This window comes from Lynx canadensis, chromosome B4 (assembly GCF_007474595.2).
Source record: "Lynx canadensis isolate LIC74 chromosome B4, mLynCan4.pri.v2, whole genome shotgun sequence".
NCBI classification, from domain to species: Eukaryota; Metazoa; Chordata; class Mammalia; order Carnivora; family Felidae; genus Lynx; species Lynx canadensis.
Genome location: NC_044309.1, coordinates 75,754,090 through 75,767,713, shown reverse-complemented (window position 1 = coordinate 75,767,713; position 13,624 = coordinate 75,754,090). Strand labels below are relative to the sequence as shown.

The window sequence follows — 13,624 nt, the reverse complement described above, 5'->3', positions numbered from 1 at the left end:
GACTTGTCAGTGAGGTTTAAACCAAGAAAATTTAAGGTCATACTTAAAGTTATAATAGTTTGCAAATAAGCAGATGGGCTAATGGAAAAGGTGGATGACAGGTGGGGAGAAGGAAAATAATTGGGAAGAAAAGAAAAATGAGAATAAAGAAAGAAACAAATTGGGGCACCTGCGTGGCTCAGTCGGTTGAACGACCGACTTCAGCTCAGGTCATGATCTCACAGTTTGTGAGTTCAAGCCCCGCATCAGGCTCACTGCTATCAGAGCAGAACCTGCTTTGGATCCTGTCTCCCTCACTCTCTGCCCCTCCCCCACTCGCAGGTGCACCCATTCTCTCTCTCAAAAGTAAATAAAACATTAAAAAAATTGAGCAACAAATTATTGAAATGAAATCTCATGCAGCAGAATCCTACATAAATTTTTCGCTTTTGTTGTTCAAAACCCACCTTAACAAAACAAATGAATAAAACCAGGTAGTTGAACATATTTCAATCTTTTACGGTGACCAAGAGAAAGATGGCAAGGAACATGAAGAGAAACCAAAAAATCAGCTTCTCAGGGTGTGAACATCAAAAGCCAAAGCAGTGGCATGAAACGTGTGTTCAAGCAAAGCTCTCACATGAGACAGACTGCCTCAGAGTCCCCCAGGAGATCAAATGACATCTAGGAAACACATTTCATTTAGAGATTGCCCTGAATAACACCCAGATCCAACTTCACAGTTGCTCTCTCTTTCCCAACAAAAGAGGAGGACTGAACTCTAGTAATAAACCTACTAAGGAGGTATCACTACCAGATCCAAAAAAAAAAAAAAAAAAAAAAATGTGAAGGGACATATTTGACCCTTGCGACAGCCTTAAGGCGCCATCTGCAGTTCTTAGCTAAGACTGCAATAAACCCAAAGCTCCTGCTGGCTTGTTAGGACCACCTACTGGTAAAGAAAAGAGAAAACAAAGAAATACTAAATTCAAGTCAGGGAGTCCTCAAAAACCTCCTGGGTCCTAGAGTAGATGCAAGCATAGCTTTAAGACGCAGTACCCAGGAAAAGATCTAAGGGCCTTCGTTGGCTATAAGCTCAATGAGCAACCAAAAAAGCTAATAAATTCTTAGACTGCTTGATTTCAAGGATGATATATTGTCCAGACCTTGAGAACTTAATAGCCCCACAGTACCCCGTTCTGTCTGAACACATCTGAGAATTGCATTTAGTTCTGGGCACAATTTAAGAGCAATATTGACAAGAGCCATAAAAATGTTCATACCCTTTGACCCAGTAATCCCACCCATGGGAATTTATTCTGAAATAATTCAAGAGAATAGATGAATTAGAAACATGAAGATATCGATGCAGCATTCTTTATAACAAAAAAATATATACATTAATAGCCTAAATGTCTCCCCAAAAGGGGAATATTATGCAGCATTAAAATATAATGATACGCTATTTGAAAAGTTAAAACAAAAAACATAGAATGATAATGCATGCTACAACATGGATGAATCTTGAAAACATTATGCTAAGTGAAAAAAGCCAGACACAAAAGGAGACATTGTATGATTCCATTTATATAACATGTCCAGGGTAGGAAAATCTATAGAGACAGAAAGTAGATTAGTGGTTGCCAAGGGCTGGGGGAGGGGAGAGTGGAGAGTGATTGCTAATGGTATGGGGTTTGTTTTAGGGAAGGCAAAAACGTCTGAAATTAGCTAGTGGTGATAGTTGCACAACCTTATGAATATACTAAAAATCATTAAACTGTATACAAGGATGAATTTTATGGGCATGTGAATTACATATCAATTAAATACATGTATGTCTTCATAGAAATATATACACATATATATACATCTTCATAATAATATATAAAATGCTTATGATTCAGTGAGGGGGGAAAAAGCAGTACAAAATTGTGTCCTTGATATGAGACAGTCGTGTAAAAATTAATTATGTACGTTTACAGATGAGGACTAAAAGGGAAAATGAATAGGTGGAAACAGCAAGGTGAATGTAGGTGAATTTTTTTATTTGGGGGGTGGGTGGGTAGCCATTATATTGTTCTTCGAGCAATTTAATATTTTCTTTTCTTCCCAAGACAGTGTCCACCAGAGGGCAGACAGAAGATGACAAACAGAATCATTTAGCACAAGCCTCAGCTGAAAAGTTAAGAACCCAGTATTCAGTGTGGAAAGCAATCTCAAAGGGCATGTAAGTCCAACTTCCTTGTATTACAAGGGACAGACTGCAGCCCAGAGTGGTAAAACGGCAGGCTGGTCCCCCAAGCGGTGGAGGTAGAAGCCTATGTCCGCACTTCTCCATCCGTCTCTTCCTACCAAACTACAGTGCTTCCTTAAACAAGGCAATGTTTCATCTAAAAAAGAGAAGATTTCGAAGGATATGAGATGAGGGCAGCTGCTTATCAAGGAAGGGTTTTTGTTGTTGTTGGGTTTTGTTCTTTGTAACAAGAGATGGCATATCTAGAAATTACAGGGAAGCAAATTTTAGTCCAATAGAAGAACTTAACGATTAAGGGTGTCCAAAAGGTGAAACAGGTAGCAGATTTCCAACTGAAGCCAATGCCAAAATGGAAATCTTTGAGGAAAGCTATTCTTCAGGTCCTGCACTGAGTGAGCACTTGGCATAGAGGCCTTCTCACTTCCCTTCCAACTCTTTAAAAGGCCCTATACATTTTTTATTTGTGGGAGTGGGAGAATATGAAATCATTGGATTTCATGAAATCTTCTTGGTTGGAGAATAAGGAAGACCTCACACTTGCTAATATCTTGGTTTATATAAATATAGAATTATTTTATAGTGAATTTCTACTTACAGCTGATTTTCGCTATATCAGGTGCTTTGGGAATCACATCCCCAGAAAAGTCTCTTCATGATAATAATGTCCCAGGGTTGTTAGCAAAGCAGAATTCCCTTCCAGAAGTTCTCAATTCCCATAATTTTGTGCCATTTTTTTTTCTTTTCAAAAAATGGCTGGGCTATACCACTATGAGATATACGAACAGATGTCCCTGGAATGAGTGGGGAAGGAGTGTAGGTAGTCTAATCCTGGTAAGGACTCAATTTCAGAACCCATTCATAGGCCAGGGAAAGAAGGAAGATGAAATCCAAATATGAGTCTTAATGAGTCTTTCCTACTAAGAGGTAATATTCCATAACATCTTTCTCACTTCTTACCACGTGCCTCAGCCCATACCTACAAAAATTTCTCCTGTGCAAAGTTTTAAACTAATCCACACTAAAGTAACCAATGTGGCTAAGAGGTGGACGGCAGATCACCATGCCATAGCATCTCAGAAAGTAGAAATACCTCTCTGTCCTGCATAGAAGGACTGAGACTCCAGATGTCAGGGAATAGCCTCCCTAATTGAAATGAATCTGCCAAAGGGTGACAAGAGAGTTCTGCAAGGACAATCTGCAAGTGAAAAGGGCCATCTTACAAGCAGTGAACTCCTTCCCATGAGATTCATCTTACCCTCGGAGTTGTCTCATTCTTAGGACTTCTGCTATCCCAACTGGCCCAGATGAGCTCTGACCCTTTTTAAAACTACAGCCTAACTGGGGTGCCTGGGTGGCGCAGTCGGTTAAGCGTCCGACTTCAGCCAGGTCACGATCTCGCGGTCCGTGAGTTCGAGCCCCGCATCGGGCTCTGGGCTGATGGCTCAGAGCCTGGAGCCTGTTTCCGATTCTGTGTCTCCCTCTCTCTCTGCCCCTCCCCTGTTCATGCTCTGTCTCTCTCTGTCCCAAAAATAAATAAACGTTGAAAAAAAAAATTAAAAAAAAAAAACAAAACAAAACTACAGCCTAAGAACAGCCAAATCCAAACCACTTCCCCGGTTCCCCATGAACAGCTAAAAAAAGGCTGGAATTTTTCCTTTTAAGTTGATTTATTTATTTTGAGAAAGAGAGAGACAGACAGAGAGACTGAGAGTGTGACCAAGGAAGGGCAGGGAGAGAGGGAGGGAGAGAGAATCCCAAGCAGGCTCCTTGCTGTCCGTGCAGAGCCTGACATGGGGCTTGATCCTATGAACCATGCGATCATGACCTGAGCCAAAAATCAAGAGTCAGACACTTAACTGACTGAGCCAACCAGGTACCCCTGGAATTTTTCTTAATTATAAAACAAGAGAGAGAGAGTCTAGGAAAGAGGAGGTGAGGAAGAGGGACCATTTATACTCTACCACCACAACACAATCCATCATTCCTATTTACTACTTTCTAATCCTTATTTGTAAGCATTCATACGGTGATTTGCAAGAAACCAAAAGGAATTTTTTTAATAGAAAATACACTAATACACTCTAGGAAAATTCAGCCTTACACGTAGAACCTTCATTCCATACCAATTAACTCCCCTAGACACCCAAGCCTTGTTTCCTTACATGGCTGAAAGGGGGAAAGGGTTATATTAAAGTTATATTTGCTCACTCTACATATGCTAGTTTCCTTATCCCAGCAACCCTTTAAGAGTACATACTATTATCTCAATTTTAGGGGAAACTAAGGCTCTCAGAGACTAAAGAAACCTAGGATCACACAGCTAGAAAATCATGGAACCACGTTAAAATCCTAATCCTAATCCTTCTGATTCTAAAACTCATGTTTAAAGTTGAAAGACAAGCCATAGACTGGGGGAGAATATCTACGACACATACGACAAAGAGTTAAGGTTCCTTACAAGCGAGGATACCAACAAAATAGATTTCACAAAGACAGGTAGGAGATAATTTATTTTTTTGGAGATAATATTTTTTTAAAAGCAGAAAATACTTATGTTCAGGCTTTCACTAAAGAGGACATGCAAGTACCCAACAAAATTTGAAAAGATGCTGACCTTTACTATGAGTCAGGGAAAGGCAAATTAAAGTCGTCAGATACTATTCCTCACCCATCATCTTGGCAAAAATTTAGAAGAGTGATAACAGTCCATTCCAATTCCAAGGAAAGGGCCACTTCCTTACACTGCTGGAGGAGTATAAATTACCAGAATATTTTCCAGAAGTAACCTGATACAGTATCAATGAAAATTTTAAATACACATTCTGTTTGACCTTATATTATCACTTATTGGAATCCAGCCTCAAAAAAACAAAAAGCACCAGTACACACATTTAAAGATATTTATTGTAGCATTGCTCATGTTGAAACAATAGAAACTGCTCCTGAATAGTTCTTTTTTTTTTTTTTTTAATTTATTTTTGAGAGACAGAGAAAGTGTGAGTGGGGGCAGAGCAGGGAAAGGGAGACAGGATCTGAAGCGGGCTCTGTGCTGACAGCAGAGAGCCTGATGTGGGGCTTGAACTCACGAACTGTGGGATCGTGACCTAAGCCAATGTTGGATGCTTAACCGACTAAGCCACCCAGGTGCCCCAATAGTTCCTATTTTCATAAATTAAAGTGTAGCCATATTTTTGTAACAAAAGTTCATAACAAAATTTGAGAATAGTAAAATATTTTCCAAATTAAGTAAAGCCCCTAATCACTCTTTTGTTCCTTTTCCCTAATAGACTATTTTTAATATATTTACATTGTGCAGAAGTAGTACTAGATATCATGTTAATAAGTGACTAATCAATGGTCTATGAAAATACCTCATTAAAATTCCATGTGATGATTTCACAGATTCTAAGTATTTTTCAAAAGAAACATATCAATTTTTGGCAACTTTACAAAGGTGTAAAAGTTAATTTGGCCTTGAAATCATGGTATATAAATTCACTGGTAGGAACACCTGGGTGGCTCAGTTGGTTGAGCATCTGCCTTTTGATTTCAGCTCAGGTCATGATCTGGAGGGTTCATGAGATCGAGCCCTGCGCTGGACCCTGTGCTGATAGCATAGAGCCTGCTTGGAATTCTCTCTCTCTCTCTCTCTCTCTCTCTCTCTCTCTCTCTCTCCCCCTCTTTCTCTGCCCCTCCCCCTGCTCATGCTCTCTCTCTTTCTCTCTCTCAAAATAAATAAACTTTAAAAAATTCATTAGCAAAAACTGTTCAAGTTTTGTTTTATATGAATACAAAGAAAAACACATCTACAAATTTCATTCCTCGCAGTTGGTCAGATGAGACCAGATTTTATTTTAATCTGCAAAGAGTATTAGCCAAAATAATAATAATTCTACCTTAAAATATATGTGTGTGTGTGTGTGTGTGTGTGTGTGTGTGTGTGTAGATAGATAGATAGATAGATAGATAGATAGATAGATATCACTCAGAGTTAATTTCCCGAAAAAAAAGTTCGAGGGATCACACAAACACAAAAGAAGAGCAAGAAAACTGGAGTAAAAGTATATAAGTTTAACATCATGTTCCGGTTCTCCAGTCTTCCTATCCGTCCTAGACGTTTCTTCCACACTTGGCTAGTTACATGGAAATTAAATAAGACCCTGTTGAGATACTCAAGCACTGGTTCCCTCGGTTTCCCCAAAGCCCTCATAAAGGCACATGAAATATAAAATCATAAATTTTCCCATGAGTCCCCATCAAACAATGTCATCTGCCCCTTCTCCAATGTTCCAGTGTACTCCACTTATAATTCTTATGACACTTAGATCAAAACGCTGAAGGAGATGAACTTGGATATCTGTGTATGTTATATCCCCCACCAGACTGTAAGCTCCTAGGCAGCAGAGTATGTAGTTCAGGGTCAGGGGGAGACCTGAGAATTCAGCCAGTCCAACCACCCAAGCAAAATCTCAGGGCTCTCTACAATACTTCACCAAGCAGAAAAGTTTGCGATAGCGGTACTACCCCCACTCCACGGCAGCTTGTTCCTTCTTGGAAAAGTGGATCTCCTAGAAAGCTCTCCTATAAATAGAATTAAGATATTTTTCTGCAATTTTTCTCATTTAACCCCTCTCTTACCCATTGGTAATCTACATATCAAATCCCTATTGCCACAGGACAGCTTGTGAAATATGAGAACCTTCATATTTTTCCTTCAATCTCCTAACTCAGTACTTTGCATATGAAAGAAAGAAAGAAAAAAAGAAAGAAAGAAAGAAAGAAAGAAAGAAAGAAAGAAAGAAAGAAAAAGAGAGAAAGAGAGAAAGAGAAAAGAAATTGTTAAACAATCTTCTTCCATCGCTCATCAATGTACCAGGGTGGGCAAGGTTGTATATTCTCTAAAAGATATTTTATTGGTTTTATAACATGCCTTTAATTTCACTATCTAGTTTTAGGAAGAACTTATCAGGAATACAATAACCGACAATTGAGAAATTCAAAATAGAAACGTTATTCCACTACAATAGCTTTCTCACTCCTTTAAGGTTTTCTCATCTCCACTGAAAACAGACCAGTTCTTCAATGCTGTTGGGATGACCTGTGTGGGCAAAGCTGGGTTGGGACAAGCTGCTCAGCTCTGCCAGGAAGAGTCCACCCTCAAGGGGCAATTTCTTCTCACCTCCAGGATCCCTTGGGCTTTCTGGGCTGACTCAGGGCTTCATATGCAGCCTGGATCTCCAGGAAGTGCCTCTGAGCCTCCTCTGTCTGGTGTCGGTTGTGATCAGGGTGCCAGATCTTCACTAGCTCCCGGTATCTTCGATGTATTTCTTCATTTGTTGCCCCCTCTGAGACACTCAAAACCTTAGGGAAGCAGAAGGTGAAAATTAGAATTCCATACGTTTCAGAGAACCTGGGTCTCTCCCCACTTCCTTGCTAAATCAGGCTGTGCTATCTCTGGAGTCGGCTTTTACTTGCCTGAGAGAAAGGCCCAGAACCTCAGATTAGAATTCCAGCCTTTTTTCTTTTTTTTTTTTTTTGAGTTTATTTATTTATTTTGAGAGAGACAGAGACAGTGCAAGTGGAGGAGGGGCAGAGAGCGAGGGAGAGAGAGAACCCCAAGGTGACTCCATGTCATCAGCACAGAGCCCAATGCAGGGCTTGAACCCATGAAACAGCGAGACCATGACCTGAGCCGAAACCAAGAGTCAGACGCTTAACCGACTGAGCCACCCAGGTGCCCCTAGAATTCCAGCCTTTTGAAACATGGGCTAGCTCTGGATCTGATGGCAACAACCAAGCTTTGCTTTGAACCACAGCTGCCCGTTTTCTAACCTGGGACTTCACCATCCTCACAAGATCTCTTCCTTGAAAGAGAAATAAGCATATATGTCCACCAAAGACATGTACAAGAATGTTCACAGCAGCTTTATTTAGAATGGCCCCAAATTGGAACTAACCTAAATGTTCATTAACAATAGGAATGGATAGATACCGTGTAGTATATTTATACAATGGGATACTACACAACAATGGAAACAATTTATAAATGTTACAGTACTTATTCATAGTGCATGCAACAGTATGAATAAATCTCACGAACATACTGTTGAATGAAAGAAATCAGACATGGGGTGCCTGGCTGTCTCAGGCATGTGACTCTTGATCTCAGGGTTGTGAGTTCAAGTCCACGCTAGGTGTGGAGCCTACTTTAAAAAAATAAAATCAAAATAAGTTAATTTAAAAAGGAAAAAAGTCAGGGGCGCCTGGGTGGCTCAGTCGGTTGAGCATCCGACTTCAGTTCAGGTCATGATCTCGCGGTCCGTGAGTTCGAGCCCCGCGTCGGGCTCTGTGCTGACAGCTCAGAGCCTGGAGCCTGTTTCGGATTCTGTGTCTCCCTCTCTCTCTGACCCTCCCCCGTTCATGCTCTGTCTCTCTCTGTCTCAAAAATAAATAAATGTTAAAAAAAATAATAATAAATAAAAAATAAATAAAAAGGAAAAAAGTCAGACATAAAAGTATATACCGAATGATTCCATTTGTGTGAAGTTCAAGAATGGACAAAACTAATCTACGGTAATAGAAGTCAGAATAGAGATTCTTCCAAGGAAAGGAGTCTAGAGCGAGAAGGGACACAAGGGAAACTTCTTGGTGCTGGATATATTCTATACCTTGGTTTGAGTGGTGGTTACATAGATGTGTACATAAAATGCATCATCAGCATACGGCCCAACACAGGGCTTGATCTCACCACTGTGAGATCACGACCTGAGTCACTATCAAGAGTCAGATGCTTAATTGACTGAGCCACCCAGGCACCATATATGTTATATGTTACTTTATATATGTTACACCTCAGTAAAAAGTAAACAATATATACCTATCTTTTCCCACTCACTGTTAGTGACCCTGTACCTTCACCCATTGCACACAGAAGCCCAAAGAAAGCCAGACACCCTTCTAGGGCCCAACCCAGCAGACATGAAAACATATACTCCCATATACGGGGCATCAGTTCCAGTAAGGCTTAGCCTAACTCTCAGAGCTGTCCCAGACAGGAATGAGAGGGAACAAAGACTTACCTGGTAAGCCAGCTGACGCTTCTCATCCTGAAAACTGTTAACAAACTCATAGAGCTTCTCCCACTCACGGAAGGAGTTGTTGCTGAAACCAGGATCCCCCACCAGCAGCCTCCAGATCCGGTAAGGCAGAAGGAAGACAGACTCTGTGATGCGGCCAAGGAGGGGGAAGAAGCTGAACCAACTCAAAAAGGAGCCAAGGGTCTCTGCCACATAGCTAAGGGTGGCTGCTGTGTTGCAGAAGGTGCTATAGGCTAGTGGGCCTGTGAAAGCAAGGTAAGCCAAGCCCAGACGGTAGAGCCGGACACTGAGTGTTTCTGACCCAACTGAAGTCTTATAGCGGCGATGCTTCTGGGCTGTGATGCTGGCAGCCAAGCTGATGGGAAGGATGGCTACGGGGCGGCCGTAGAAGATAGGGGAAATAAGAAATGCTGCCCCTAGCGTATTCTTAAAGTCTGAGGTCTGGTTGCCAACAGCAGCCACAAGCAAGACCCCTAAGCCAACTGCCAGTGGGAGGCCCACAATATAGAAGTTGGCCATGAAAGAAAGGCTAATGAGAGCCACCAGGCCAAAATAGATGCCCACTATCACCTGGGCAACAAAGCGAATGAAACTGAGAGGGGGTGTCCTCCCTACTGAGCTCTGCCTCTGCCTCTGGGGTCTGTTGGCCTGAGCTACAAAGCTCGGGAGCTTCCAGAATTCCCAGAGCCAGCCCAGCCCGCCACCCCCCAGGGTAAGCATCCAGAGCAGTGCATGAGTGTCCCTTCCCAGGTACAGGTGGTGGAGCCCAGCAGGGCCTCCTACAGCCCAAAGGGCATAGGTCACCAAGAGCCCTTTGGCCATCCTTTAGGTAAAGGGTGTCAGATCAAGTCCAGTGGCACCTGACATACTGCCCAGAGTGCAGAAATCTGGGGTCATCTGTGAGAAACATGGCTGTCATGGTCCCAGACCCTAGGAGATGAAAAAAGCAGTCATAAGACTATATCCAGGCCCCTAAGAGTAACCATTTCTCCTTCCAATAATAAGCGCAGATCTTCCTGAGTGTCCCTGAAATGCGGGTTCTCCCATACCCTTTGGTCTGGCTCCTCATTTCTGTTTGTTTGTTTTTTAAGTTTATTTTCGAGAGAGAAAGAGAGAGACGGAGAGCACACAAGCAGGGGAGGGACAGAGAGGGAGGGAGACACAGAATCCAAAGCAGGCTCCAGGCTCTGAGCTGTCAGCACAAAGCCGGATGCGGGGCTCCAACCCACAAATCACCAGACCATGACCTGAGCCGAAATCGGTGGCTTAACCCACTGAACCACCCAGGCGCCCTTCATTTCTGTTTTTTATAAGCATAGCCAACTCCAAATTTAAGGGAGAAAAATGTTTTAAATGCTTTCAGTTGGTTTAGAACTCAGCACATGGACAGAAAAGCAGAAGCTTAAATTTCGGACCACTCGTTCCTGGAATGATTCATGGGAGAATGGAGTGAACAGGAGTGAACAGAATGCCCTTCTAAAGTTCCCACACATTTTGAAAGTCCCCTGGCATCCCTAGCCCTCCGCAGACTCGCACTATGGCCGCCCTCAGACACATGGCCAAGGTTCCTCTCCAGCCTTCCCATCTCTCCAGGCCACGAAATCTTCCCACAAGTCAAATTTGAAAGAGGTCCTGAAGTCCCTCCACTTAAACAGTTCTGTTAAACTAACGTTTTGACCTAAACCCTGGCACTCCATAGTTCAACCACCTCCTTCCAGGGCAGACTTGGAGTCTCTCCAAAGAGGCCGGTTGAACCCCCAGAATACCAAGCCAGATGCCAACGTGTGCCTGCCAGCATCTCCCCCCTAGTAGGCCTCAAGACCACCAGCCAGTTACTCGCTAGTCCCAGGGTGGACTGCCGTACCTGGGTACCCCGGCTCCCAGACCCCGTCAGACCAGTCATTTCCTTTGGATACAGAGTCAAAATGGCCCCTGTCACTCCGCTCTCACTTCCATCCAAATGGACTTTGTCTTTCTGTGTTTGCTGTGTCACGGAAGTGGGGCCGTCCGGGTCAGGCCCCTCCCTAAGCACCCCCCCCCCAACACACACACACCCTGTCCCCTTGGGATCACCTTTCAGCCTCGGCTCCTCTCGCCCGCCCTGTCGGGTAAACCCGGTGTGAGGCTCTCAGGGCGAATCCAGCCTACCCAGGCTGGCGCAGCGCCCCACTCCAGACCGAGCGCGCTTGCACCGCTGCACCACCGTCGCCAGGTGGCGCTGCCGCTCACGGAAGGGCGGGGCCGGGCGGGTCTCCAGACTCACCTTGTCCAGTTGCCGGGGCAAAGCAGCCCCGAGTGGTTCGCTATAAACGCAAAAATAGGCCTTTGATCGCCCCTTTCCATCCCTACAAATGAGGGGGTTACTTGTCCCTCTCAGGGTGCACGCTCTTCCTAACTCCGTTGTTTTTCAAGACGGCCTTGGATGGCTCCACTTCCAATTCCTCTAAGGCCGACTCACCCACGGACTGACTGCAGAGGACCCCCAGCCCGAGTGTGCCTCATTTGCCCCGCCCCCAGGCCTGCTAGTCAGGGGAATTACGTCTAGACCTGAGCCTGAACCTGAGGGGCCTCCAGACCTAGTGGGAGCCCGAGCCTGCTGTATCCTGAAGGCTATGGGCGAGAGGCAGAAACACTAGCAAAAAGGGATATGCGTCCCACCCAGAGAGCAGAGCGAGAGCGAAGCCGCAGCACCAGAGTCGTCTGCCTTCCTCCCACCTCGACGCTGGGAAAGAGCTGGGATGCAAGATGCCTTCGCTTCAATGCCCTGGGCTCCAATCCTGGCTCTGCTACGTGACCTTGGCCAAGTCACGTAGTTTCTTGGGCCTGTTTCCTCCTCTGTAGAGGAAAGGCTTGGCTCTCCAAAGTCCCCGGTCTTGACCTGGGGGTGGGGTGGGCCTGGTGGCCCTCACACTGCCAGCCCCTCAGCCTTTATCCCGGCCCGGGGAGGGAACATGGCTCTCCTAAGGCGCCTTAAGGCTCACCGAGGGGCCAGGGCTGGGAGGGGCCCCAAAGCGACGCGGGAGCTGCCAGCTGGGGGGCGGGGGCGGACAGGGCGCTGAATAATGAATGAGACCTAATTGGGCCCGCACTGAGAGGCGGCGCGCTAAGCTCGGCAAACAGCTCGGGCGGCGGCGGCCGCCGCTGGACAAACAAACTCGCTCCCGGCGCTGGAAGCGGGGTGGGGGAAGCAGCGGCGGAACGCAGAGGGAAGGGGCTGGCCGCCTGGCCGCCTGGCCGCGCGCAGCCTGCTCTGAGGCCGGAGGAACCCAGGGCTGCTGGGCTGAGCTGACCTCCCAGAGAGTGGCGGTCGGGGAGGGTGCTCAGGGTTCCAGCTCAGGAAGCGAGGGCTGGGCGGGGAGAGAGCGGATTGTGCGGTGGGAGCCAGGGGCCCAAGGGCGACAGGAGTGCGCGGAAAAGATGGAGAAACGAGTGGGGGGCGGAGAAGAGAGGGAGAAGTGAGCGGAGAAAAAGCACATCGAGGGAGGGGCGGTCGGGGGTGGGGGCGGGAGAGGAGCCGTTACCGAGAGGAAAGGGAAGAGCGATGGAGGAACAAGCGAAGGGAGGCGCGAGGGGCCGGGAGAAGAATTGGAGAAGAGTCAAGGAGAGGATGGGAGGTGACCGGAATGAGAACGAGAGGGCGGCGGGGCGGGCAGGAGGCGCCCCTGCCTCCGCCTCGCCCCGCCGCGCTCCCGCCCTAGCGCTCTCTCCAGCCGCCCGCACTCACTTTGTCACAATTACGGGGCCGTCACTCGGCCCGGATTGTTTTCCCCAAATTGTTGTTCTATAAACTGGCGGGGGGGTGGGGAGTGGGGGGATCTGACAAGCTGAAGCGGGAGGGGAGGGTCTCAACTGCGGTGGGGGACGTGGCGGAGTATTTACCCACGAAAGGACCGGGGCGGGCGGGTGAATCCGGGGACCCACGCGGGAAGTCTGGTTGGCGTCCCAGCCTCGTTGCTGATCCCGCTTTTAACCTTCCTGGCCCTTCTCAGCCTCGGCTGCCTCAGTTTCTCCAAAAGAGAACTGTGAGGATTGGAGGGTAGGGGCCGCGGAGGCCGTTGCAGGTGGGGCCCAAACTTCCCTGCTTATCCATTCTGTTTTGTTCTTTATACCCTGGTCATAGCGGGAGGGGGTCTATCTCAGCTCAGCCGTCCCCAGAGCTCCTCTCACCCCCGCTGGGTGGCCAGACTCCCACCCCCCCTAAGTCTAGGCCACCCCTTGCCCCGCGCGCGCCCTCCAGCCCCAGGCTCCGCGCCGCCGGGTGCCCCACACCACCTTGTCCCTCAATAGCGCAAAC

At 46.2% G+C, this 13,624-nt stretch overlaps 2 protein-coding genes across 5 annotated transcripts in view; both read right to left on the bottom strand.

The window, feature by feature from the left end:
* LOC115518698 (translation initiation factor IF-2-like) overlaps window positions 1–4,908 on the bottom strand; it is a 75,739-nt gene extending 70,831 nt beyond the window's left edge. The window contains exon 1 of the mRNA XM_030322255.1: window positions 4,902–4,908. Within this exon, the coding sequence (XP_030178115.1) occupies window positions 4,902–4,908 (7 nt within the window). The remainder of the gene's footprint in view (window positions 1–4,901) is intronic.
* Window positions 4,909–6,188: 1,280 nt separating this feature from the next.
* On the bottom strand, window positions 6,189–11,473 carry DNAJC22 (DnaJ heat shock protein family (Hsp40) member C22). Of its 4 annotated transcripts, none has more exons than XM_030322884.2 (4): window positions 11,195–11,285; window positions 9,313–10,260; window positions 7,413–7,594; window positions 6,189–6,814 (listed from the first exon to the last, which is right to left on the bottom strand). In XM_030322884.2, exons 2-4 carry the CDS (start codon window positions 10,150–10,152, stop codon window positions 6,802–6,804), a joined length of 1,035 nt encoding a protein of 344 aa, XP_030178744.1. In that variant the 5' UTR covers window positions 10,153–10,260; window positions 11,195–11,285; the 3' UTR covers window positions 6,189–6,801. The 4 variants fall into 4 exon arrangements, with proteins under 4 accessions (XP_030178744.1, XP_030178743.1, XP_030178742.1 ...); XM_030322883.1 differs by lacking the exons at window positions 6,189–6,814; window positions 11,195–11,285 and adding exons at window positions 7,124–7,331; window positions 11,404–11,473; XM_030322882.1 differs by lacking the exon at window positions 6,189–6,814 and adding an exon at window positions 7,124–7,331.
* Between the last annotated feature and the right edge of the window lie 2,151 nt (window positions 11,474–13,624).

Excerpts from the sequence above, each read along its gene's own strand:
- DNAJC22 (XM_030322883.1), bottom strand. The coding sequence starts at position 10,152 with ATGGCCAAAGGGCTCTTGGTGACCTATGCCCTTTGGGCTGTAGGAGGC. Across the intron at positions 7,595-9,312 it reads AGCGTCAGCTGGCTTACCAG|GTTTTGAGTGTCTCAGAGGG; the intron begins GTAAGTCTTTGT and ends TGCTTCCCTAAG.